This window comes from Apodemus sylvaticus, chromosome 1, assembly GCF_947179515.1.
Source record: "Apodemus sylvaticus chromosome 1, mApoSyl1.1, whole genome shotgun sequence".
Lineage (NCBI taxonomy): Eukaryota > Metazoa > Chordata > Mammalia > Rodentia > Muridae > Apodemus > Apodemus sylvaticus.
Genome location: NC_067472.1, coordinates 169,548,055 through 169,570,371, shown reverse-complemented (window position 1 = coordinate 169,570,371; position 22,317 = coordinate 169,548,055). Strand labels below are relative to the sequence as shown.

The 22,317-nt window shown below is 53.1% G+C and overlaps 2 protein-coding genes across 7 annotated transcripts in view; one reads left to right on the top strand and one right to left on the bottom strand.

The window, feature by feature from the left end:
• Positions 1-17,259, bottom strand: part of Trpm4 (transient receptor potential cation channel subfamily M member 4) — a 28,811-nt gene extending 11,552 nt beyond the window's left edge. For 4 of the 6 annotated variants that reach the window (XR_007974344.1, XM_052163174.1, XM_052163183.1 and 1 more), the window contains exons 1-14: positions 17,154-17,259; positions 16,867-16,937; positions 11,432-11,606; positions 11,015-11,195; positions 10,715-10,878; positions 10,303-10,486; positions 6,025-6,086; positions 5,698-5,889; positions 5,487-5,586; positions 3,416-3,528; positions 2,511-2,852; positions 2,215-2,349; positions 1,263-1,392; positions 1,032-1,177 (exon numbers count right to left, since the gene is read on the bottom strand). Coding sequence is in view for 3 of the 6 variants with exons in the window: in XM_052163174.1 (XP_052019134.1) it covers positions 1,032-1,177; positions 1,263-1,392; positions 2,215-2,349; positions 2,511-2,852; positions 3,416-3,528; positions 5,487-5,586; positions 5,698-5,889; positions 6,025-6,086; positions 10,303-10,486; positions 10,715-10,878; positions 11,015-11,195; positions 11,432-11,606; positions 16,867-16,937; positions 17,154-17,177 (2,019 nt within the window). In the remaining 3 variants the exon portion in view is untranslated. Of the gene's footprint in view, positions 1-1,031; positions 1,178-1,262; positions 1,393-2,214; positions 2,350-2,510; positions 2,853-3,415; positions 3,529-5,486; positions 5,587-5,697; positions 5,890-6,024; positions 6,087-10,302; positions 10,487-10,714; positions 10,879-11,014; positions 11,196-11,431; positions 11,607-16,866; positions 16,941-17,153 lie in introns of those variants that run through there. The other 2 variants (XR_007974345.1, XR_007974346.1) reach the window with 2 other exon arrangements.
• Positions 17,260-18,714: 1,455 nt separating this feature from the next.
• Hrc (histidine rich calcium binding protein) lies at positions 18,715-22,196 on the top strand. Its single transcript, XM_052178750.1, has 6 exons — positions 18,715-20,624; positions 20,713-20,783; positions 21,144-21,212; positions 21,397-21,451; positions 21,884-21,920; positions 22,104-22,196. The coding sequence occupies exons 1-6, from the start codon at positions 18,725-18,727 to the stop codon at positions 22,138-22,140; spliced, it is 2,169 nt and encodes a 722-aa protein (XP_052034710.1). The 5' UTR covers positions 18,715-18,724; the 3' UTR covers positions 22,141-22,196.
• The last annotated feature ends 121 nt before the right edge of the window (positions 22,197-22,317 follow it).

The following is a 22,317-nucleotide window of genomic DNA, read 5'->3' as shown; positions in this document are numbered from 1 at the left end:
TTGGGACAAACCAGACTTCCTGTTAGAGTAGACAGGACTTCCTGTTGCGAGTGTGGGAATGTTTGAGCTCCTGTCAGATGTCAATTCATGATACTGGTAGCTTTCAAAATGTTAATGTCACGACTAGTGAGATTGTGGGGGGTGACGGGGTTTTTCTTCTGGGAACGATTTCCTAAACCAAAGCTTGTGTTTATCTAAAACATTAGGTGATATCCCTAGGAACCTTCTAACTGTGCGGATGCAGAGCTACAAACAGCTTAAAAGTGGGAAGGTGGGCTGCAGAGGTGGCTCAGTGGATAAGAGCACTGGCTGTTCTTCCAGAGGACAGGGGTTCAATTCCCAGCAACCACATGGTGGTTCACAACTGTGTACAACTCCAGTTCCAGGTGATCTCACACTCGCACATACACATACATGCAGGCAAAACACCAGTGCACACACATTTCAGAAAAAGGAGGAAAGAGCTTCCTGTTGAGAACCTGGCCCTTCCTTTAGGAGGAGAGGAACTCCCCTGTGAGAATGAGGGACTTCCTGTGTGAGAAATGGTAGTTCCTGGTAGCAACAACACTGCCTGGGATGGGGAGGATTGAGAGGTGGGAGGGGGAAAGGGGGAGGGGAGAAGGATATTATAGATGATTGGTCTTATGAAGAAACATTTTCTCAATGGTCTTAATGCTATGACCTATAAAATTCCCATTGCTACTTTATAACTGTAATTTTGCTACTGTTACACAAAAATACTTTTTTTTTTTGAGACAAGGTTTCTCTGTATAGCCCTGGCTATCCTGGAACTTACTCTATAGACCAGGATAGCCTCCAACTCAGAGATTCACCTGCCTTTTGGCCTGTAAGTGCTGGGATTAAAGGCATGTGCCGCCACCACAGGATTTACTGTTATGAATCTTAAATGTAAATATAAGATATTCGACCCCTGTGAAAGGGCTGTTTGATCCTCAAAGGTTATGAAGCATTGTTCTAGGGACAGTGGACTCCAGGGGTGGGGCTCATGGTTGTCTGAGTCACACGCTCACCTGAACTCCATCCTGGGCAAAGAACGCTCGTGCGTCAGCCTGCATGGCAAGCTGGAGGCAGGTGGCCTCTCCCCAGAGGGGACAGCGGCGCAGAAGAAGGCGGGCCGCTCGTTCTTCACTGTTGTGGTAACACTCTCCAAAGAGGTCTGGGGACAAGGACAGAGATGAGGTCAGAGGTCAGAAGGAGCCGGGAGGCGCCTGTGTGCACCCGCGGCACCCTGCCCCACACACCCACGCTCATGCTTTCAAATGTGGCAGCAAGGTCCTTCCGCCGCGCGGCCTCCTCAGCCTCCCACTCTAGACGAGCCATCACTCGGAGTAAGAGACAGGCCCCAAGAGCAGAGGCCACTGAGTTGGAGCCCTGAGGAGACAGAGAAAGAGGATGTGGTGAGGTTAGACCTTGCAGTAAAGTCTGAGGAAGGAATGGAGAGAAATCTTAGGATTGTGGAAGATCAAAAGTTAATAGCCAGGCGGTGGTGGCACACAGCTGTAATCCCAGCACTCTGGGAGGCAGAGGCAGGTGGATTTCTGAGTTTGAGGCCAGTCTGGTCTACAGAGTGAGTTACAGGACAGCCAGAGCTACACAGAGAAACCCTGTCTTGAAAAAAACCAAAAAAGAAAACAAAAAGTTAATGGAGTCATTAAGGCCAAGGGTTCACCCGAGCAAATGTTCACTGCTAATAGACAGGGTCACTGTCATCCCATCAAAGATGTGACATGGCCCAGTGGTGGCCTGCAGCACTGCAGTGCCCTTTTCCCGGGCACTGAGTGCAGTCTGAGAAGATAATATCATCATTGTATACATCTTTTAAAAATTCAGAGTGTGTGTGTGTGTGTGTTTGTGCATGCACATTAAAGCTAGGGCTGGGGACAGCAGTATCCTCTGGGTAGACTGCTTTCCTATAACGCACAAAGTCTTGAGTTTGATTCTCAATACTGCAGGAACCAAGGATAGTAGTAGCACATGTTCAAGGTCATCCTGGGCTAATATCAACTTCAAGGCCAACCTGGGCTATATGTGACCCTGCCTCAAAACACCACAAAAGAAAGAAAGACAGAGATTGAGTGCAACTTGGCTGAGGTCAGAGGTCAGAGGTCAGATCAGTCTACAGAGCCTTGGTGTCTCTGAGCACAGAGGCCACGGTGAGATCTGCGGGATGCCAGAATGAGGAGGAACATTTACCTTCTCCCAGAAATAAATAGCCATCTGGGCTCGGTTCAACAGCAGGGCCCAGATAAGCAGGTCACTCCAGGGGGCTTGTTCAAAGCTTGCGTCCATTGCTGGTTGCATGTTTGCCCAGCTCATAAGCAGAGAGTCCTGAAAACACGGAGAAGGCTAGCAAGAGCTAGCCCCGCCCTGGGCTTACCACACCCTCTCTCAAACACTGCCTTTTCCCATCTTACCACCCCTCTTCCCAAAGCCCTGTCCCCCTCCCAGATGCAGCCCCGCCATGCACCCCCAGCCTTGACGGGCCTTACATTCTCTCTGTGGTCCTGGCCCAGATAGGAGTTGCGGGTGTTCCTGGCGGGGTACCGCGGCGCACACGTTTCTCCCAACAGACTCCTCAGAACTTGCCCCACGTTAGGAGGCCGGAGCTCTACAGCTCCATTTACGGGAGGGGATTTGCTGCCACCAGCATGGGACGCCTGGTCCAGAAGACTGCGGATCAGTGAGTTAGGGGACACTGCACTGTACAGCTGGGCCAGGCGCACGGGGGTCAGGAAGTGTCCCAGGCTAAGGCCGTGGGAGATGAGCAAGCGCACAAACTCAGGCCGGTCGTTCAGCAGGGCATCCATGAGAGACGCCTCCAGGTGGAAGGACTGTGTGAGGGAAAGAGACAGGACTGTGGTGACCTGAGGCAGACGTGCCGGGGCAACTCAGAAATGGAGGACAAGAGACAGAGGCCGCAAGCGAAGCATGATAGACAGACAGACTGACTGACAGACTGACTGACTGACTGGCTGACTGGACTGACTGACTGACTGACTAGACTGGACTGACTGACTGACTGACTGACTGGACTGACTGACTGACTGACTTATAATAGTGGATGGACAAATAAATGGATGGGTGGATGGGTTGGTGGCTGGATGGAGGAAAGGATTCATGGGAGGATTGATATATGGAGTAGGCTGGTGGGTGAAAGAGTGAGAATGGTTGAGTGAATATTGCTGCATGGGTGGCTAGAGAGATGGATGGGTGGACAGCATGTGCATGATGGAAGGGTGGGTAGACAGAGACACAGGAACAAATCAGGGACAGAGGAAGAACCAGAGATGAGTGGCCAGTTGAGGGAAGGCCGGAAAGATCATGATGGAAGACAGGACCAGGTGTCCAAGAGCTCAGTCAGGAAGGGAAATGGGCCTGGGTCCTGACTCCTCACCCGCCATTGGATGTCCCCACGGAAAAGTTCACTTTGGGCGATGTCCACGCGGTTCCAAGCCACAGCCAAACGCAGCTCATCCAGGTAGGCGGAGGCCTCAGAGCTCCCACAGGCTGGAGGGATGAAAAGGAGAGGCGGGGCTCAGGGGAAGGGTGGGGACAGAGGGTGTGTCCATTTTGCTGTTTCTTCATCTATAGAACTGGAGTCAGAGAGACCCTGGCGTTGACAGCAATGCCAGCTGTTAACGGTGACAAGTGATTCCAAATGGTGGCCATCTCCAGTTTGCCCAGCATTCCCTAAGGTTAATGTCTGGGCCAACAGAGGTTCAAAGAGGGGAGGTGAGCACGCCCAGGATCATACGACTTCCCATTTCATTTTGAAAAGCAAAAATATGTCGCGAGTGAGAAGAACTGTCATTCTGTGCTTTTCTTGTACTTCTTCCAAAGTGTCAAGAGAAAGAAAGCAGAAGGTTGATCCTGCTTGACCACGGATGAATGGGTGAAGAGTCTGGTGTGTGGATAGGCTGTGGATGCAGAGACTGAGGGGTACAGGGCAGTGGTGCGGAGGCTGGAAGAAGAAATTGGTGAGTGGATGGATGAAGATTTTGGACATATGTTCCCTCCAAAGAAATTTCCCTGTCCCCAGCGCCTCCTGCCCGGAACTTTCCTGCTCACCTTGTCCTGCGCCCATTTTCTTGAAGTCAGCAAGGCAAAATCCCAGGATCCACCCTGTATGCCCCATAGCCCACAAGCCCCCGAGCCACTGCGCCTCGCACCCAGCCCCAGCGGCCTTAGCACATCTCAAGCGCTACATGCATGCTCTGCGTCACTTCGGTCTCCTCTTCCGCTCGTGGTCTCATCTCTCCTCGCCAGGCTGCCCTGCCTGCTCCACAGGGACCTCCTGAACACAGCCTGGTCTTGGTCCCCCCACAACCCCTGCCTCTCAGGGGAAGTCCTGGCCTCCAGTGCTCAGCTGGTAGGGCCTGCCTCCCTTGCCGCCCGCACTCTCTGCCAAGTATGTGCTTCCAGGCCTCTCGTCTCCTCAGAAACATCCCACGCTAGAGACCACATCGCACAGACCTCCATCCTCAGCCACACAGAGCTGCTGCCTGGGGACTAGTGCAAAATCTCTTTCTTCCCCCTGAGCCTGAGGCGGTGGCAGTGGTCACATGAGCCTCATCAGCCAAGCTTACAACCCACATGCACACCTCAGAATGGTGAGGTTTAAGGTGCATGGGAAGGCGAATAAGTGGATTGTTAATGGATGTGTCAATGAATAGTTAAAGGATTGGTGGGTGGTGAATAACTAAGGTGGATAAATGGATAGGTGGGCTTGTGGGTGAATGTATAGATGACGAGGGGGAGGGTAGCTAGGTGAATGATTGAATGCATGACTAGATGTATGGATGGGTAGATAGATAGGTTGGTGGATGGATGGATAGATATGTAAGTGGATAGATGAATGGATGGACAAGTGGATGGGTGGATGGGTGGATGGGTAGATGGATGGATGGATGGATGGATGGATGGATGGATGGATGGATAGATGGATGGATGGATGGATGGATGGATGGATGAATGGATGGACAAGTGGATGGGTAGATGGATGGATGGACAAGTGGATAGATGGATGGATGGGTGGGAGGATGGATGGACAAGTGGATGGATGGATGGACAAGTGGATGGATGGATGGACAAGTGGATGAGTGGATGATGGATAGAGGATCGATACAAGGATACATAGATGGATAGGGGAATGGATGGATAAGTGGGCGGTAGATGGGTGGGAGGCTGGATAAAAAGACAGAAAATGGATGGAAGAATGAAGGACGAATGGAGTGGTGGGTAGACGAAAATAGGAAAGGATTAATGGAACATGGATGGGTGAATCCAACAGGGAAGTAGGTGGTTGAAAACAAAGAGAGCATCTAAGGCCAACAGCATCTAGCAGAAACCCAGGAAACAGGAAAGACATAGGACATACAAAGAGAGGTGTGGCCTTAGGCATAGAGGATGGAGGGTGGAGACGGCCCAGCTGTGGTGACAAGGCCAATATGGAAGGTCCATCCTACCTTTCACAAGCGCACGCAAAACGATAGTCTCAAACTCCTCGGAGCCATCTTCTGAGGAATAGACCGTCAGCAACTCCTTTCGGGTCATGATCCTCTCTACCTGCAGAACGCAGAGCTCTAGTCCCTGGCTCCGCGCTGTGGGTCCATCTACCCTCAGGACCTGCCAGTCAGGGTGCCCAGCCCTTCCCTCCATGGCTCCACAGTGCCATACCTGGGCCTGAAGGACCTCGGGGTCTCCTTTAGGGAAGTAACGCCTAATCCGGTCCCGGGCCTCGCCTCGTCTGAGCCCCCCACTCCCTGGTGCCAGAGTATCTTCCAGGGTCTCCACCAGGCAGTCTGCAGCACCCCCGGAGCCCGCCACCAGGAGGCAGGGGAGCTGAGCCTGGGTGGCGTCCTCTATCCGCTTCAGAAGCAAAGAGAGCCAGTCAGGGTTCAGCGCTCTGGTCCCGCGTCCCGCGTCCCTAAGCCTATCGCCTGCCCCGAGAACTGGCCCTCAGCTCTCCTCCCTCCTCAAAACCAGGGAGGCAGCTCCAGATACCTTTAGCATCTTCTCATCTCCATCGATGAGAAGAAGGAGCACAGGGATGTCAATTCCAGTCCCTGAGAGAAAGGGGGAAAGGCAAACGTGGTCACCTTCTATCGGTCTTTTCTGGGGATGGGAAAGAACTACATTTCCCAGGAATCCCTTGGGGAAGACGTTGACCTGGTCCCAACCCTGGACCAAGAGTCAAGGGAATTGTCCTCCTTCTTTGAAAATTTTTTATTATTCATTTATATATTGTTAGGAGGATGGTGTTCACCAATTTGTGGAGGTCAGAGGACAATTTGTGGGAGTCTGTCCTCTCCTTCAACTCCGTGGGACCTGAGGATAGATCTCGTTGATTAATCTTGGCAGCAGGTACCATTAATTGCTAACGACTCTCTGGATTTTATTATTAATGTGTGTGTGCTGTATGGTGTGTGTGTGTGTGTGTGTGTGTGTGTGCATGAATCCAGACTCTCTGGACTTTATTCTTAATGTGTATGTGTTGTATGGTGTGTGTGTGTGTGTGTGTGTGTGTGCATGAATCCAGACTCTCTGGACTTTATTCTTAATGTGTGTATGTGTTGTATGGTGTGTGTGTGTGTGTGCATGAATCCAGACTGGACTTTATTCTTAATGTGTGTGTGTGTTGTATGGTGTGTGTGTGTGTGTGTGTACATGAATCCAGGTGTGCACGTGCCATATGTGAGTGAGGAGGTCAGGGGACAAGCGCAGGTGTGGCTCCTCACCTCCCACCTTGATTTGAGGCAGGGTCCCTTGTTATACACCAAGGTAGCAGCCTCTGTCCCCCATCCCACCACAGGAGAGCAGGAATTGCAGATGGGAGCTGCTGCACCCAACAGGATGTGAACTGTAAGGTCCTCACTCTTGGGCCACAAGCACATACCTGTCAGGTTATGCCTCAGCACCCCCAGACCACCCCCGGACCCCAATATATATATATATATATTGTATTTTTTAGTTTTTTCGAGACAGGGTTTCTCTGTTTAGCCCTGGCTGTCCTGGAACTCACTTTGTAAACCAGGCTGGCCTTGACCTCAGAAATCCGCCTGCCTCTGCCTCCCAGAGTGCTGGGATTACAGGCGTGCGCCACCACCACCCGGTGACCCCATATAGTTTAAGGCAAAGCCTCAGGCATCTCAAACTGTCCTCTAACTCATTACATAGCCAAGGATGACCCTGAACTTCTGATCCTTCTACAGGGTGCTGGGGATGACAGCACCAGGTCCAGAAGTCCAGGCCGGTCATCTTAACTCCAGATGGGAGCAGCGCTTGGGACCTGGATTCTTGGCTCCCAAGTCAGTCTCATGATTGGCTCAGCATTCCAAAGGCCAGTGAGGTGAGAGTTCAAGTGGAAGAGGAAGGGAATATAAATAGCTGGGTAATCTCAGCACCATAAAACCATTAACAAAGTCCAACAGTCAGAGCACACAAGGGAATGGCGGTTGGATTCCACCCCAGTAAAATAATCAAACAGATTGCACTGGGCTGGGTGGCATCACAGCATCCTGGAGCTCCGGGCTGAAGGTGGAACAGAAGCAAACAAGACGGTTAAATTCCAGTGTGTGTTCTTGTGGTTGTTGCTGCTCTCACTGGTTTGTGTTTTTAGGGGACAAGGTCTCACTCTGTAGCCCAGCCCACTGCTCTATGGCCTTCCTGCTCCGGCCTCCCAAGTATCACCACATGCAGCTAAAACTATTTCCTCTCTCTTTTAGATTAATTTATTTCACGTGTTTTTGTGTGTGCCACGGCGCCCATGTGTGTCTAAGTCAGAGGACAACTGGCAGAGATGGAGTCTCTCTTTGCACCTCGTGGGTTTCAGGGATTAGATTTAGATCGCTGGGCTTAGCAGCAAGTGCCCCCCACCACCACCTACTGAGCCATCTCGCTGGCCCCGCGGTCATGTGTTCTTGACAAAAGTGAAAACTGCTGCAAAGTAATAGAAAGTCATTGTTCTGGTGTGAACAAGGATGGCCCCACTGGCTCACATATTTGAATCTTAGTCACCAGGGAGTGACACTATTTAAGAAGGGTCAGAAAGGTGTGGTCTATGTTGGAGGAAGGGTGTCACTGGGGCTGGGCGGTCAGGTTTCAGGCGTTCAAGTCAAGGCCAGTGTTACCCTGTCTCTTCCTGCTGCCTGAGAATCCAGATGTGGAACTAGCAGCCGCTTCTAGGGCACCGTGTGTGCCACCACAGGCTACAGCTCTGAACCTATGAGCTTTCTTTTGTAAGTATTCCCTAGGCCATGGCATCATCCTAGGACAGGGATAGGAGAGTGACTATGGAGGTCTGGTTTCGAGTCAGGCCACGTGAGATATAAAACCTGCATAGAACTCACATCTGCACATGAGACCACACACAAACACACGCATTCACCACGGTTACCTGTGCCAAGTAATTCAAATGTGTGACTCCCTAGCGTTTGTCACCTGGGAAAATCCCACATGCGGACTGTCATCCATATTACAAGAACTGGGACTGCTGGGGATGTAGCGCACATGGTCTGGCGCCTGCACAGTGTGCGCACAGCCCGGGTTCAGCTGCCAGCCCGGCGTGGCAGAAAGAGAAGGTAAAGAAGTGAATGCACCCCGAGAGAAATGAAATGGATGATGTCTAGCACCACCAGAAAAAGGAGAAACAAATGCCACGCCCCAGTAATCCTAGCACTGGGGAGGCTGAGACAGCAGGATTGCCAAGAGGAAGGGATGGGGGAAGAAGAGAAGAGAGAAAAAGAAAAGGAGACGAAGATTGTATATGGAAAACGTATTCATACCCCAGTGTGTGTGTGGGGGGGCAATCAGGAAACGATAACTCACTTTTTTTTTTTGAGGCAAGGTCTCTTTATATATAGCTCTGCCTGTCCTAGAACTCCCTATGTAGACCTGGAACTCCCTGGGCTCCGCCTGCCTCTGCCTGCAGATCACTGAAATTAAAAGTGTACCCCACAACACCTGGAACTTTTCTTCTCATGCCCCTTCTTCTTTTTCCTTTTTACATAGCATTTCTTTAAAAAGAGTAGATCTGCATATACACCTGCATGTCAGAAGGGGACATCGGATCCCAGTCCTGATGGTTATGAGCCACCATGCGGTTGCTGGGAACTGAACTCAGATCTTTGGGAAGAGCAGTCAGTGCTCTTAACCACTGAGCCATCTCTCCAGCCCTTTATGTTGCTTCTAATGATTCAATTTGTTAAGTAGAGTTTACACCAAGGGTGACATTTGTCACGATACTGAAAGGAAGTCATGGTCCAAGGTCACATGTTAATTTGCAACAACCCCATCTGAAATGCTTGGCAGGTGTTCACGCAAAGCTCAAATAAAGATTTGGGGAGAACATCTTTGATTTCTGACTTTTTTTTATGTTTAGGATGCTCAACAGGTAAAATGTATACAAAACTCCTGAAACAGAAAACATTTCTGGTCCTAGGGGTATATGGGAGCCTCACGCTATGTTCACACAGACACGTGAGAGGCGGGGGAGCAGCCTGCAGGTCTGAGGATTTGAACACACAGAGGAAGGTCAAGGCTTCGGCCTTCTCCTATTCTGTTTTTGAAAGCTGTGGCATAAGTGGATCCAAACTTAAAAGTCCTTCAACTTATTACTTTGTGAGTATTCTGTACCTAGAAAAATTTTCAAGAGTAGTATCTTTCACCTTTGAGACAGGGTTTCTCTGTGTAGCCCTGGCTGTCCTGGAACTCACGCTGTAGACCAGGCTGGCCTCGAACTCAGAGATTCACCTACTTTTGACTCCCAAATGCTGGGATTAAAGGTGTGTACCACCACATGGCAAAACCAATTTTTAAAAACTCTTGTGGATGTATGTCTATGTGTATGTGTCTCTGTGTGTATGTGCCTGTGAGTGCCATGCCTATGGAGGCCAGCAGAGGGAGCCTGGATCCCCTGGGGCTGGAGTTAAGGGCAGCTGGGAGCTGACCAAAGAGGGTGCTGGAGATGGAACTCAGGTCCTTTGTAAGAGCAGCAAGTGTTTTTAATTACTGATCCACCTCTTTACATCCCCTTTATTGTATTCCATTTTATTTTACTTTTGAGAAAGGGTCTTTTTCTATAACTCTGGCTATCCTGTGTAGACCAGGCTGGCCTCAAATTCACAGAGCTCTGCCTACCTCTGCCTCCAAGTTCTGGGATTAAAGGTCTGTGCTGCCATCCCCAGCATGGACAAGACTCTTAACAGAAGAAAGTTGCGCAGTCTTGACCACACCTGGCCGTGGAGCACTGTGTGCTGGCTTCAGAACACAAATTTCACTCACCTCCCACTCCAGTCTTCTGCTGAGCCACATAGGACTCAAACCGAAGGCGGAAGCGGTTCTCACCACCCAGGCGCCCATAGGTGCCATCATCCACCAAGAAGAAAGCAGAATAGTTATAGTCCAGGGGGAACTCAACTCCATCCTCAGGGTCACCACGCCATCGGTACCTTGCAGGGAATGAGCCCTGAGGACAATGCCAGACAGAGAAGTCTTTTAGAAGGGACATGACACTCCCCCCCACAGACCCAAGGCAGACCTTGACCTCCTCTCTCAGACCCAAGGATCTTCCCCAGACTTCCTTAGACCCAGTAGTCCTTCCCAGCCTCCTCCCTCAGAATTCAGGATCACTCCCTGCCCTCCTCCCTCAGACCAGCACTTCAGGACAGGGCTCTTCTCTTAACCGCATTCCCACCTTGGGTTTGACCAGCATGTCTCTGTTCCGGACCACTCCCCAGGGGGCCACACCCATGGCCACCACCTTGCTGCCCCCAGTGCTGGCGGTCTGGTGGTCTCTCACAGCCACGCCCACATGCCGGCCAATACCTGTGTGCAGTCCTCCAGTGACGATCCAGGCCCCTATGTAAGACAGAGGGAGGGACAGAGTGGAAAACAGTGAGCAAAGTCACAGAAAGGGGAGTCATGTCTTCCTCCCAGGGCAACGGTGGGGACAAGGCCCAGGAGGCACAGACCCCACCCCCCACCCCGTGGTCACCTGTGCTCTGGGCGGCTCGCACCAGCCCACGACGCAGAAGGTCCTGCAGCCAGGTCTGGAGCACGGGGCCCCCCGACCCCCCCAGCACTGACACCACCAAGTTTGGGGCACGAAAGCCCCAAGTGCGTGTGACAAGACTGTACACAGTGGCCGGATCCGTGCGGTCAGACAGCCGGAGGAACTGTGGACACAGGAGGAAGAGAGACTGAGACAGCAGGAGACAGCCAGACAAATGCAGGGGCCCAGAGAGAGAGCAGAGACCTAGAGAGAAGCAGATAGACAGGGAGGCTGCAAGGACCTGGGGGGGGGGGGACGCTTAAGACACAGGCACACAAAGACAGGGGAGACCATTGGGGAGACACATTCGGCGTTGCCCCAGCCCCACCCAGCCTGGCGCCCCAGACATGCAGGCCTCACGTTGCTGGGCTTTCGGCCAGAGTACATGAAGTCCAGGTCCCCGTAGGCGTCTGTGGGCTTCTCCGTGGTGTGTTCGTCACTGTTCCACTCGGTGACTACGGCTGCCCCAAAGGCATCCTCCACAGCCACAGAGGGGTGGGCATCCCGAGGTTGCCCACACTGGCACAAGGTCCCTCTGGGGGGCATGAGGGTAGAGTATGAACCCTGGGTGTCCCCACTGAATCCATCCTGTACAAATGTCCTGTCCACATGCGGCCCTGCATCCCTAGAGACGGAGTCTACAAACCCAGCCTTGGTTCGGACTGTCTGGAGAAGAGAGTGAGGTGAGAGTGCTTAGAGCCAGGCTTCAACCCAAGTAAGCCAGGATGGGGAGAGTGGCCTGCAGGATGAGAATCAAGACTAGCACACGGCCGTCCGCAGGTGCCCTTGCAACCCCCAGAGAAGGACATACACTATGGAAAAGAAAATTTAAAGAATGATTCAACCAAAAAATAATAATAATAGAGAAAAAGAAGAAAAAAGGAAAGGAAAAGAAGGGAAGGAAGGAAGGAAGGAAGGAAGGAAGGAAGGAAGGAAGGAAGGAAGGGGGCAGGCATGGTGGCACACACCTGTAATACCGATTTGAGGTCAGCCTGATATACAGAGAATTCTAAGATAGCCTAGGCAACAGAGAAACCCTGTCTCAAAAAATAAAATTAGAAAGAAAGAAAGAAAGAAAGAAAGAAAGAAAGAAAGAAAGAAAGAAAGAAAGAAAGAAAGAAAGAAAGGAAAGAACGATTCAAAGAGAGTCTGGTCCTGGAAGTTGAGGTCACTGTGCATCTCGGGGCAAGCATCTTGACCTCTCTGAAACTCAATTTCCTTCTCCAAAGATACAAAGATAGTAAAAGCTCCACAGAACTCAGAGGAGCCAAGGAAATCACAGCGTTTCCTGAAGCGAGGACAGCGACCAGCCCCAGCTGCGTGAACTCCAGAGCTTTAAATAACTCAGAATTTCACAGTCGCGAAAAGCCGCTCCTTCTCCAGAGCTCCTTAACTGTGAGGAGGGCGCTCGGCGGGCACCGGCCTGTCTGCCCGCCTCGCCCGGCCCCAGGCAGAAAGGCAGCAGCGCCCGGCATAAATCGCCTTATTCACCGTGCACTGAGCCCAGTACAACCCTTCTCTTCCCAGCTCCATCCCTTCTAGCTCTGAGAAACAGACAACAGATGACGGTTTGCATTTCTTGTCTCCTCAGATAGAAGTTCTTCCTCTCTAAATAGGGCGCAGTGGGCTGGAGAGATGGCTCAGTATTAAAAGTGCATACAGGAGGCCCGAAATAAATTCCCAGCACCCACATGGTGGCTCACAACCATCTGTAACTCCAGACCCGGGGAATCCAACGCTCACTCCTGGCTTTCTCGGACACGATACACGCCTGTGGTACACACACACACACACACACAAACACACATATATACACACACGCGCACACGTGCGCACACACAGGAAAAATTCCTATACAGATAAATTAAATATAAATGTCAAAAATAACAAAAGGAATATTTAAAACTCATAAATGTACAATTGTCCCTTGGACTCTGGTGACTGTCACCTTAGTTTCCAAGAGTGAGGAGCAGGCACTTGGGGAAAAAAACCTGGCTAATTCTCCTTGACCTGATTCTGGAAGGAATTCAAATAGTGGGGCTCAGTTGCAGTTTCAGAAGTTAGCTGAACCAGTGATCGAGGCATGGGGGTGGGGTGGTTTTTTGACTAGGCTCTCAGTAGCCCAGGCTGGCCTCAAACTTCCAATAGCCAAAGCTGATCATAAATTATTTCTTATTTATTTATTTTGGGCCTCAAATTTTTGATCCTCCAGCCTCAGCCTCGAGAGTTCTGGAATTACAGGTATGCACCACCACACCTGGCTTATTTTAGTGCTGGGGACAGAACCCTGGGTTGAGCGCAAGCTACGTAAGCTTTCTAGTAACTGAACTGTATCCCCAAGCCCTGGAGGGGTGTGGTTTTCTTCACTGTTTTTATATTTTATATGTATGAATATTTGTCTTCCTGTATGTCAGCACACCACATATGCATATGCACGGTGCCTGTGGGGTCTGGGAGAAGGTATTGAATTCCCCAGAACTGGAGTTAAAGATGGCTGTGAGGCCTCACATGGATGCTGGGAACCGAACTCAGGTCCTCTGCAAGAGCAACTGGTGCTTCTAACCACTGAGTCATCGCTGCGGCAATTCACCTCTGGTCTTTCAACAGCCCAAGCTGGTCTAAAACTAACTCTGTAGCCCAGGCTGCCCTTGAACTCCTGCTCCACCTCCTAAGTGCTGGGATAGCAAGTGCACTCCAGTATACACCAGTACGTACCAGTACGCACCTGGCATAAGGACGTGATGTTGTGAGGCAGGCCATGGTCCTGGTCATACACAGGACACACGTCAGGTCCACACAGATGGCCTGTTGTCCTTCCAGAGCTACAATAAGGGACACGCCCTCCTTCTCTAATGCCAGGGGACCCTGACCTGCTTCAGTGTTTCCCCACTTAATCCTCTTACCCACCAGGACCTGACTCTTGGACCCCCCGTTCCCTCTATCTTTTAGTCAAAACCACTGCATGGAACGTTGTGGGACATCGGGTCCCACAGCACTCGGCCCCAGGGGCCCATCGTCCTCACAGGCTCCTTATATCTTAACCTAACGAGTTAAGGAAGCTCAAGGGAGCAAGTGCCCACCTTGAGAAGAGGAGACCTTGAGGTTATCCCTAGGACCCACAAACAAGTTGTACTCCCAGTGCCGGGGAGGAGGAGGAGACAGAAGGCCCCCTGGGGCTAGCCAGGTCACCCCAAGCTAGAGAGAGATGCTGTCTTACAAAACGAGGTACCCAGTGTGTGAGCAACACTACCTGAGGTTGTCCTCTGGCCTCTGTGTGCACGAAAGCACACATTCGCACCTGCGCTCAGGAGCGCACACGAAATTAAATCAAAGGAAAACTCGGTTTCTCGCCACACAGTCCGAAGCTCAGGGCTCCATCACCACTGCTAGTCACCATGCAGTGAACATGGGCAGTGAACATCACCATCACAGAAGACAGCAGGTTCTGGTAACATTCCCTGTGCCTGCCTGCCTCCTGTCACCTTTGCTCCTCCGTGTGGCTGTGAGACACAATGGCTCCATTCAGGTGTCATCTCACTGTCAGGAGGTGGCTGGCCACCATGGAATGCACCCCTTCTGGAAACCTTGGCCTGGTCCTTCCTCTCCTCAGAACTGTAATACAACCCCCATGGTGGCTCTTTTTCCCCTCTGCCGCCCTCAGAGCACCTAAGATCCACGCTAGCCTCCTGCCTACCCCTCAGGATACTCTAGCCCAACGACCCCAGAGGCCGAGAGTGACAGTTAAGAACCTTCTGGAAAGGAGGCAAATGGCCACGGCTAGCACTTGTCTTAATGGCGTTCAGAGATTGGGGGTGGCGGTGTTGGGTGAGTGTTTTGGTTTCTTATTTTGTGGGTGAGGATTTGACTGCATGTGCATCTGTATACCACATGCATGCAGTACCTGTGAAGGCCAGAAGAGGGCATCAGATCCCCTGGAATGGGAGTTACAGGCGCTCGTGAGCTGCAACCAATGTGCTGGGAACTGAGTGCTTGTCTTCCCCAAGAGCAGCCAGGGTTCTTAACCACAGAGCATCACTGCAACCCCTGGTTGCTTTCTGGTGCTGTTAGGGTTTTTTTTTTTTTTTTTTTTTGCTTTTTTTTTTTTTAAGGTCTGCCTGGGTAGCCCAAGGTGGTCTCAGAACTACAGTAATCCCCTGCCTCAGTCTCCTGAGTGCTGGACCTAGTAACAGTTCTGTACCGCCACACTTGACAGGTTTCTTGGGTTTGGGTTTTAGGTCCTGGGAACGAAACCCAACAGATGCTAAGTAGGTGTGCTTCCACTGGATTACAGCCTAAGCCCAGGTGTAAGAAGGAAAGAAGAGGAGGCCAAGGAAGGGAGGGGAGGAGGCCTTTGTATTTTCCTCACCTGCTTCCATGGTTTCAATTTCCACCTATAGCTGGGACTCTCAGACACCAGAATGAACCTCAATCTTCTGCTAAGTACCAACTGGGTCCCAATCCTCCCCACGCCCCTCGCCAAGGCCCATCACGTAGGCAGAAGGGCCAGCAGCACTCAGCATCCCTTCCCAAACCTGGGCTCATCATCTTGGTGATGGTCCCCAATCTCTCCTCACCTTTCTGAATTCCTACCCACCCTCACACAGCTTACACCTGCAGAGCCTACCCAGCCGCGGGAAGCCACACCCAGGGTGGCCTCTGAGAGCTCCCCAGAGGTCTCACACCAACCTTCTCACTCACAGCATTCTCTACAGCCTGAACTCTGCTCTGCTTTCCAGCCAGCCACGCGGGGCTGTCCTTGGGGGGGACTTCGACCGAGTTCCAAGGCCCAGAGTCACCTTCAGAGCACTGAACTGTACCAGCTTCCCAATGACACCTGTGGCCCACCTGCTCCCACCGACTTCAGTCACTCTATCTGGGTGATCCTCTGCCACACCCACCAGTAAGCCATATCTGTGTTTATTTACACAGCATTTCCCTGTCCCACAGTGGTGGGACAACAGGCTCCTGATAAAGTCACACTAAGGAAAGCAGATGACCCTGCCCCAGGCCAAAAGTCCACCCTGAGAACTGAGGGAAAGCCGGACCCAGCTAGGGAGTACAAGATGCAGCCAAGAACCCCATAGGGCGTGCTCCTGTCCCCGGCACCCACAGCACAGCCCGGCACGCAGTGGGAATTGCCCTCTTCTCGTGGGAGTAGCAGATATTTCCGGGTGTTTATTAGGTGGTGGGCAGAGTTCCAGAAACATCCCAGAGTGACCTTGTTTAGTTTACGGCAGCCCCAGAAGGGACTGGGTGCAGTCCGTGCCCAGGTGCCAAGCGCAGCCCAAGAAGGGAATTACTACCCCAAAGCTGCAGAGCTATGGAAGACTGGCAGGGCTGTGTGGCTACACTCGCTGAGCCGGAATGACACAGAAAGCCGAAGCAGAGACAACGTGACACAAAGAGACATATGACGAGACACCGAGACACAGAACGGATCCCCGAAGCGTTTACACACCTCCCATCTCCACTTAGAGGGGAATGCAGAATTGAGGTGTGCCCTAAACAGGGTGTCCCAAAACACCGGGAGGGGAAGGGTCTGCCTCAAGTGAGGGCGGGAATGTCCTTGGTGGGCGGGGCCTGGCTGTTGAGCGGGGTGGAGGGGGCTTCTGTGATGGGTGGGGTATGTCTGTGCACCAAGACCCCCTGCGGTGGGCAGTGAAGGGATGCCTGTGGTGGTGGGCAGCCTGGTCTGCGTTGAGTGGTGCGAGGCCGGTCTCTGGGGGCGGAGCCTGTTTGCAGTGGGCAGGGCCCGCGAACCTACGCTGCCAGGTCAGCAGCCGCGAACTGCTCACCCCGCATCATCGGAGAGGTCCACTATGAACGTCGTGCACACCTTCTTCCTGAAGATCTTAGGGATCCAGCTCTGAGAACCGGAACAAGAAGGGCAGGGCAGGGACTCGGGTTAGACCCACAGGATTCGAAGACAACCCGCGCGCCCCTGGGACACTGGGCTTAGCCAGGAACCCATGTAGCTCGGTCTGGGAATTCCTGGTCCAGTCCCTGCAGCATCTGACCCGGATCCGCGGAGCCGGCGCCGCCTCTGGACCCCACAAACTCCCAGCCCCGCGCTGTGCGATACCTGCTCCTTCTCCGGCCCCACCATGCTGCCAACGCAGCCCCTGGGGCTCTGTGTATTTCCTCCAGCCGCCGACCCGCCCGACCAAACCGGATCCGCAACTTTGCAGCCCAGCCCGGGGCGGGGAGTCCTGGGACACGTCACCGGAGGCGGGGAGAGGGCGGTACGGAGGAGGGACAAATTCTGCAACCAGACCACGGTTGGGATCGGTTTGGGGGACACGAAAGACCAAGACTTGGAAGGCAGAGCAAACGGAGGAAGGAAGGAAGCAGAGTGGGACACACGATAGCTATCAGCCGTGGGACAAACATAGACTCGGAGCGACAGAGACTGAGAGAAAGACCCAGAGAGAGACAGAGACAGAAACTGAGAGAGAGAGAGAGAAAGGACGAGGGCAGGGATACGGAGAAAGGATGAAATACCCAGAGATAGAGACAGATAGAAATGCAGTGACAGAGCGACAGAGTCCCAGAATCAGAGAGGAGAGAGACAGAGACAGAGAGAATGAGAGACACACACAGAGACAGAGACACAGGGATACACAGAGAGAGACAAAACACACAGATCAGAGACAGAGAGACAGACATACAGACAGACAGACAGACAGACACACACACACACACACACACACACCACACACACAGAAAGAGAGAGGAAGTGAGACCAAAAGAGAAAGATCAGGGAAGACACAGTAGGAGAGGAGGGGTTAGAATCCTGAGAAGAAACAGGGACCCTCAGAACAGTGACTATAATGGGGGGGAGGGGCTTGACTCATAAAGGACAAAAACCCAAAGACCCTGGGTATACTGACAAATGTGGGGTAGGTGCCGCTGGCCCTCGGAGAGAGCAGTGACACCTGTCTACAGCCAAGTCCCTCTGGTGGGGACAGCTGAGGCCTAGTAACCTGAGCCCCTAACCCCTCCCCCCTGTTGTATTTATAGCACTGGTCTGGTCCCCTGCCCCCAGATCTGAGTTCCAGGGAGAGGAGGTCATGGGGTGTTGGGGACAGGATTCCTTCACTCTCTTCCACAGCTTCTGTGTGACACCACTGTCACAGCAAATGTCCCGTTCTGCCTGCATTCTCCCCAGTGTTTACCTTGCAGGAGTCCCTGTCCTGCGCACCCCCTCTCCAGAGCCCTAGGCTTTCCCAGCAAGACACTCTAAAAGTCTAGCCTTTGAGCTAAAGATGCCAAACTTGAACTTGTCAAGTCCCTGCCCCCCTCCTGGCCGTGAAGACCCCTCCACCACCCAGTCCTGAGCCAGAGGAGCAGGAGGGGAGGGGCAGGCAGGGAGTTACCAGAATAACTTAGGCTCTGGATAAATTTAGCCGCAAGAAGGGGAGGGGACAGGTCTCATTGGCCCAGCAGTGGGAAGGGAGGTCCTGGAACCAGGGTCATAGCTCCAAAGGGGACATCCTCAGAGGGTCATCCAAGACCCAAGAACGATAGAGGAGCAGAGAGTGGGAGTCACACCACGAAAAAGAGACAATCGGAAAGTCAAAACCAAAAAGGCGCAGGGAGCCATCGGAGGCAGTGGAAGCCAGCCTGGTCCGACCTCAGCTGCTAACAGTCCCCATGGGCTTCCAGGGGCCATGGCTGCACACTTGTCTCCTCTGGGCCACAATGGCCATCCTGCTGGTCCCTCCAGGGGTGGCCCAGGAGCTGAGAGGGGCTGGGCTGGGCCTCGGCAACTGGAACAACAATGCGGGTATTCCTGGGTCCTCAGAGGACCTGTCAACTGAGTTTGGCCACCACATTCACCAGGGCTACCAAGGTGAGAAGGACAGAGACAGCACAGAAGAGGGTGGAGACTTCTCCAGGGAATACGGCCACCGGGTTCAAGACCACAGGTACCCTGGCCACGAGGCTGGGGAGGACAATGTCTCTGGAGAGGTCTTCAGAGGGCACGTTAGCCAGGCCCGTGGGCACCAGGGACATAACATTGACGATTTAGGGGACTCTGCAGAGAACCACTTCCCCAGACAGAGGAGCCACAGCCATGAAGACGAGGCTGGCACTGTCTCCAGTGAGTATCACCGTCACGTCCCCAGACATGTCCACCATGGCCACGGAGAGGAAGATGAGGATGGAGGAGAGGAGGAGGAGGAGAGGGGGGGTCTGATGGAGGACTCTGATGATAAGCGCCAGGCTCATGGTCACCAGAGCCCCTCAGAGGACAGAGACGGACTCCATCACAGCCACAGGCACCCAGGCCACAGTGATGAAGATGAAGATGATGACAATGGTGTCTCCACTGAGCACGGACACCAAGCTCACAGACATCAGGACCACGAGGAGGAAGAGGATGGGGACTCCGGTGAAGACAGTCACGCCCACAGAGTTCAAGACCAGGAAGACGAAAACGATGATGAGGAGGGTGACTCTGGTGAACATGGACACCAGACCCAGGACCACCAAGGCCACAAAAAGGAACAAGATGATGATGATGATGATGATGATGATGATGAAGATGATGAAGACTCCACTGAGCACAGGCACCAGACCCAAGGCCACAGGAAGGAAGAAGATGAGGGCGAGTCAGATGAAGATGATCATCCTGTCTCCAGGCATGGACACCGAGGCCATGAAGATGATGATGATGACGATGATGAGGATGGTGACGATGACTCTACTGAACATGTGCACGAAGCCCACGGACACAGAGGCCATGAGAAGGAAGATGACTCAGAAGAAGACTACCACCATGTCCCCAGCCATGGCCACCAAAGCCACCAAAACGAGGAAGAAGAAGATGAGGTCGCATCCACTGAACACTGGCGCCAGTCTCCCAGACATGCTCACCATGGTCTTGGACGCGAGAGTCAAGAAGAAGCAACAGTCAAGTATAGCCACCGACCCCAAGGCCATCACGGTGACGAGGAGGAGGACTCTTTAGAAGAATATATGAATGAAATCCCAGGCCACCACCACCACCACAGAGTCTCCAGGGAGGGTGATGAAGACATTTCTACTGAGTTTGGCCACAAGGACCCCGGCCACAGGCTACGAGATCAAGATCAGAGGGCCAGGCAGGGTCACAGAGAACCCATCCAGGGAGGGATTGGTCATCAGCCCCTGCAGGCCACCGGGCCCGGTGCGGGAGAATCAAGGAAGGAAGATGACCAGAGCTCTCAAGAGGGCGATGAAGAGCCGGAGCAGAGAGAAGCCCATAGTGAGGAGGAGGAGGAAGAGGAGGAGGAGGAAGAGGAGGAGGGGGAAGAGGAGGGCCATGGCCTCCCCGTGAGCCAGGAAGATGAAGAAGAGGAAGAAAAAGATAAGAAAGAGAGCAAGGTAGACAGGGCAGCAGTTTCCACTCCACTGAGCCATCACAGGAAGCAGGAGGAGGAGGAGGGAGAGGAGGAGGGAGAGATCCTGGAGGAAAACCTGCTACCTTTCACCATTATCCCAAACCCATTGGCTGGGAGGGAGGTGGCCAGAGAAGATTCCAGTGAGGAGGAGAGCCATGAGGTCACAGGTAAGTGACCTGGCTCCAGGGGGTCGGGGCAGGGCGGGGGAGGCAGAGCTGGCCAACTGCAGTCACTGTTATCCCCCTGTCCCCACAGGTCAGCAGGATGTCCAGGAGTATGACAATTACCAGCCAGGGTCCTTGTGTGGTTATTGCTCTTTCTGCAATGTAGGTCCCCGGCCCAGATGCCCCCAGCACACCCTGGGGCGCCGTGGGAGGCCTGGGAACCTGGGCGTGGGGGGGGGGGCAAAAACAAAGGCTTCCAGAACAAGCTGGAGACCAAAGCTGGGGTGGGGACACTGGGGCAACCAAGGTCAAGGTCTCCAGGTGAGGGTCACAGGGTGTGTCACCGGCACTGGGGTCACGTGGGCTCGGGGTTGTCTTGAGATGGAAAACCAGGGTGGGTGGTGCCCCCAGAGAAGAGGGGGATGACTCTGAGTTCAGACATGGAAGTCAACAGCTGAAGTGATCATCTCCGGAGGGATTTGGGGTGAGGGGCTCCCCTAACCAGGCTCTTCCTATCCCCAGCGATGTACTGAATGTGAAAGCTGTCACTGTGATGAGGAGAACATGGGGGAGCACTGTGACCAGTGTCAGGTGAGACCTGCCCAGAGCCCCAAGCTCAGGTCCCAAGATGTCTGGGACCACTGGAGTGCCTAAAGCACGATCCTGTCCTGGCCTTTCATCACCTCCTCCCCCACCTAGCCTCAGACCCTGGGTGGTCCTTCCTCATCTTTGTCCCCGACTCAGCCCCCTGACCAGGCTCTCTCCCTGCCCTCAGCACTGCCAATTCTGCTACCTCTGCCCGCTGGTCTGTGACACGCTCTGCACTCCAGGTGAGCAGCAAAGGGAGAGAGGCAGCCGACCATAGAGGGGCAGGGCGACACAGGGAATCCTAGTGCGGTGGGAGCCAACCTGAGCTGTGAAACAAGGCTGTGTGGGAGCTGCGGTTAAATGGGTGGGGTAGGGGGTGTGGCCTTGGCAAAGGTCGTGTGGTCAGATCTGATTATCTCAGGCTAAGATGGAGGAAATGTTGACAGGTAGTCGGAGGAGTGAGTGGAGGAGTGAGTGGGGACCAAAGTGAATGACACTGAAGGGCGGGGCTGCTGGAGGGTCCGAAGCAGGAAGGGCTTGTGTGAAGAGTCTGTGTGAAGAGTTTGTGTGAAGCAGGAGTTAGTAGAGGGCTGAGCACCACGTCTCTGCACCTGCCTTGAGTGCTCCCCCTCCAGGAGGCCCCTCAAACCATTTCTCTCTCTGCTCCCTCACAGGAAGCTACGTGGACTATTTCTCCTCCTCTCTCTATCAGTAAGTGTGTGGGGCTGAGGTGGGAAAGAATGCTGTTCAAGGGACCCGTTTGGACAAGGGTTGGCCCACTGAGTTAAAAAGAGCCACTCGGGACTCTGTGTTCTCTTCTATGAAATGGTCAGGCTCAAGATGGCGAAATGGCTTCTGCACCTGGCTAACTAACCTTTGCATTCTTCTATCCAGAGCCCTGGCTGACATGCTGGAGACTCCGGAGCCCTGACCTGGCCGCCTGGCAAGAACTGCATCTATTTCTCTGAATAAATGTGCTCCTAGAAACATCAGTGTCCAGCGTGGGGTGTATCCTGGGGAAGACAGAGGGTAGGGTAAGGCAACGGCCTCTCCCAGAGGACAGGAGACAGGACAGCCTCCACCCCTTGATCTGGAGGTGTCTGGTTTG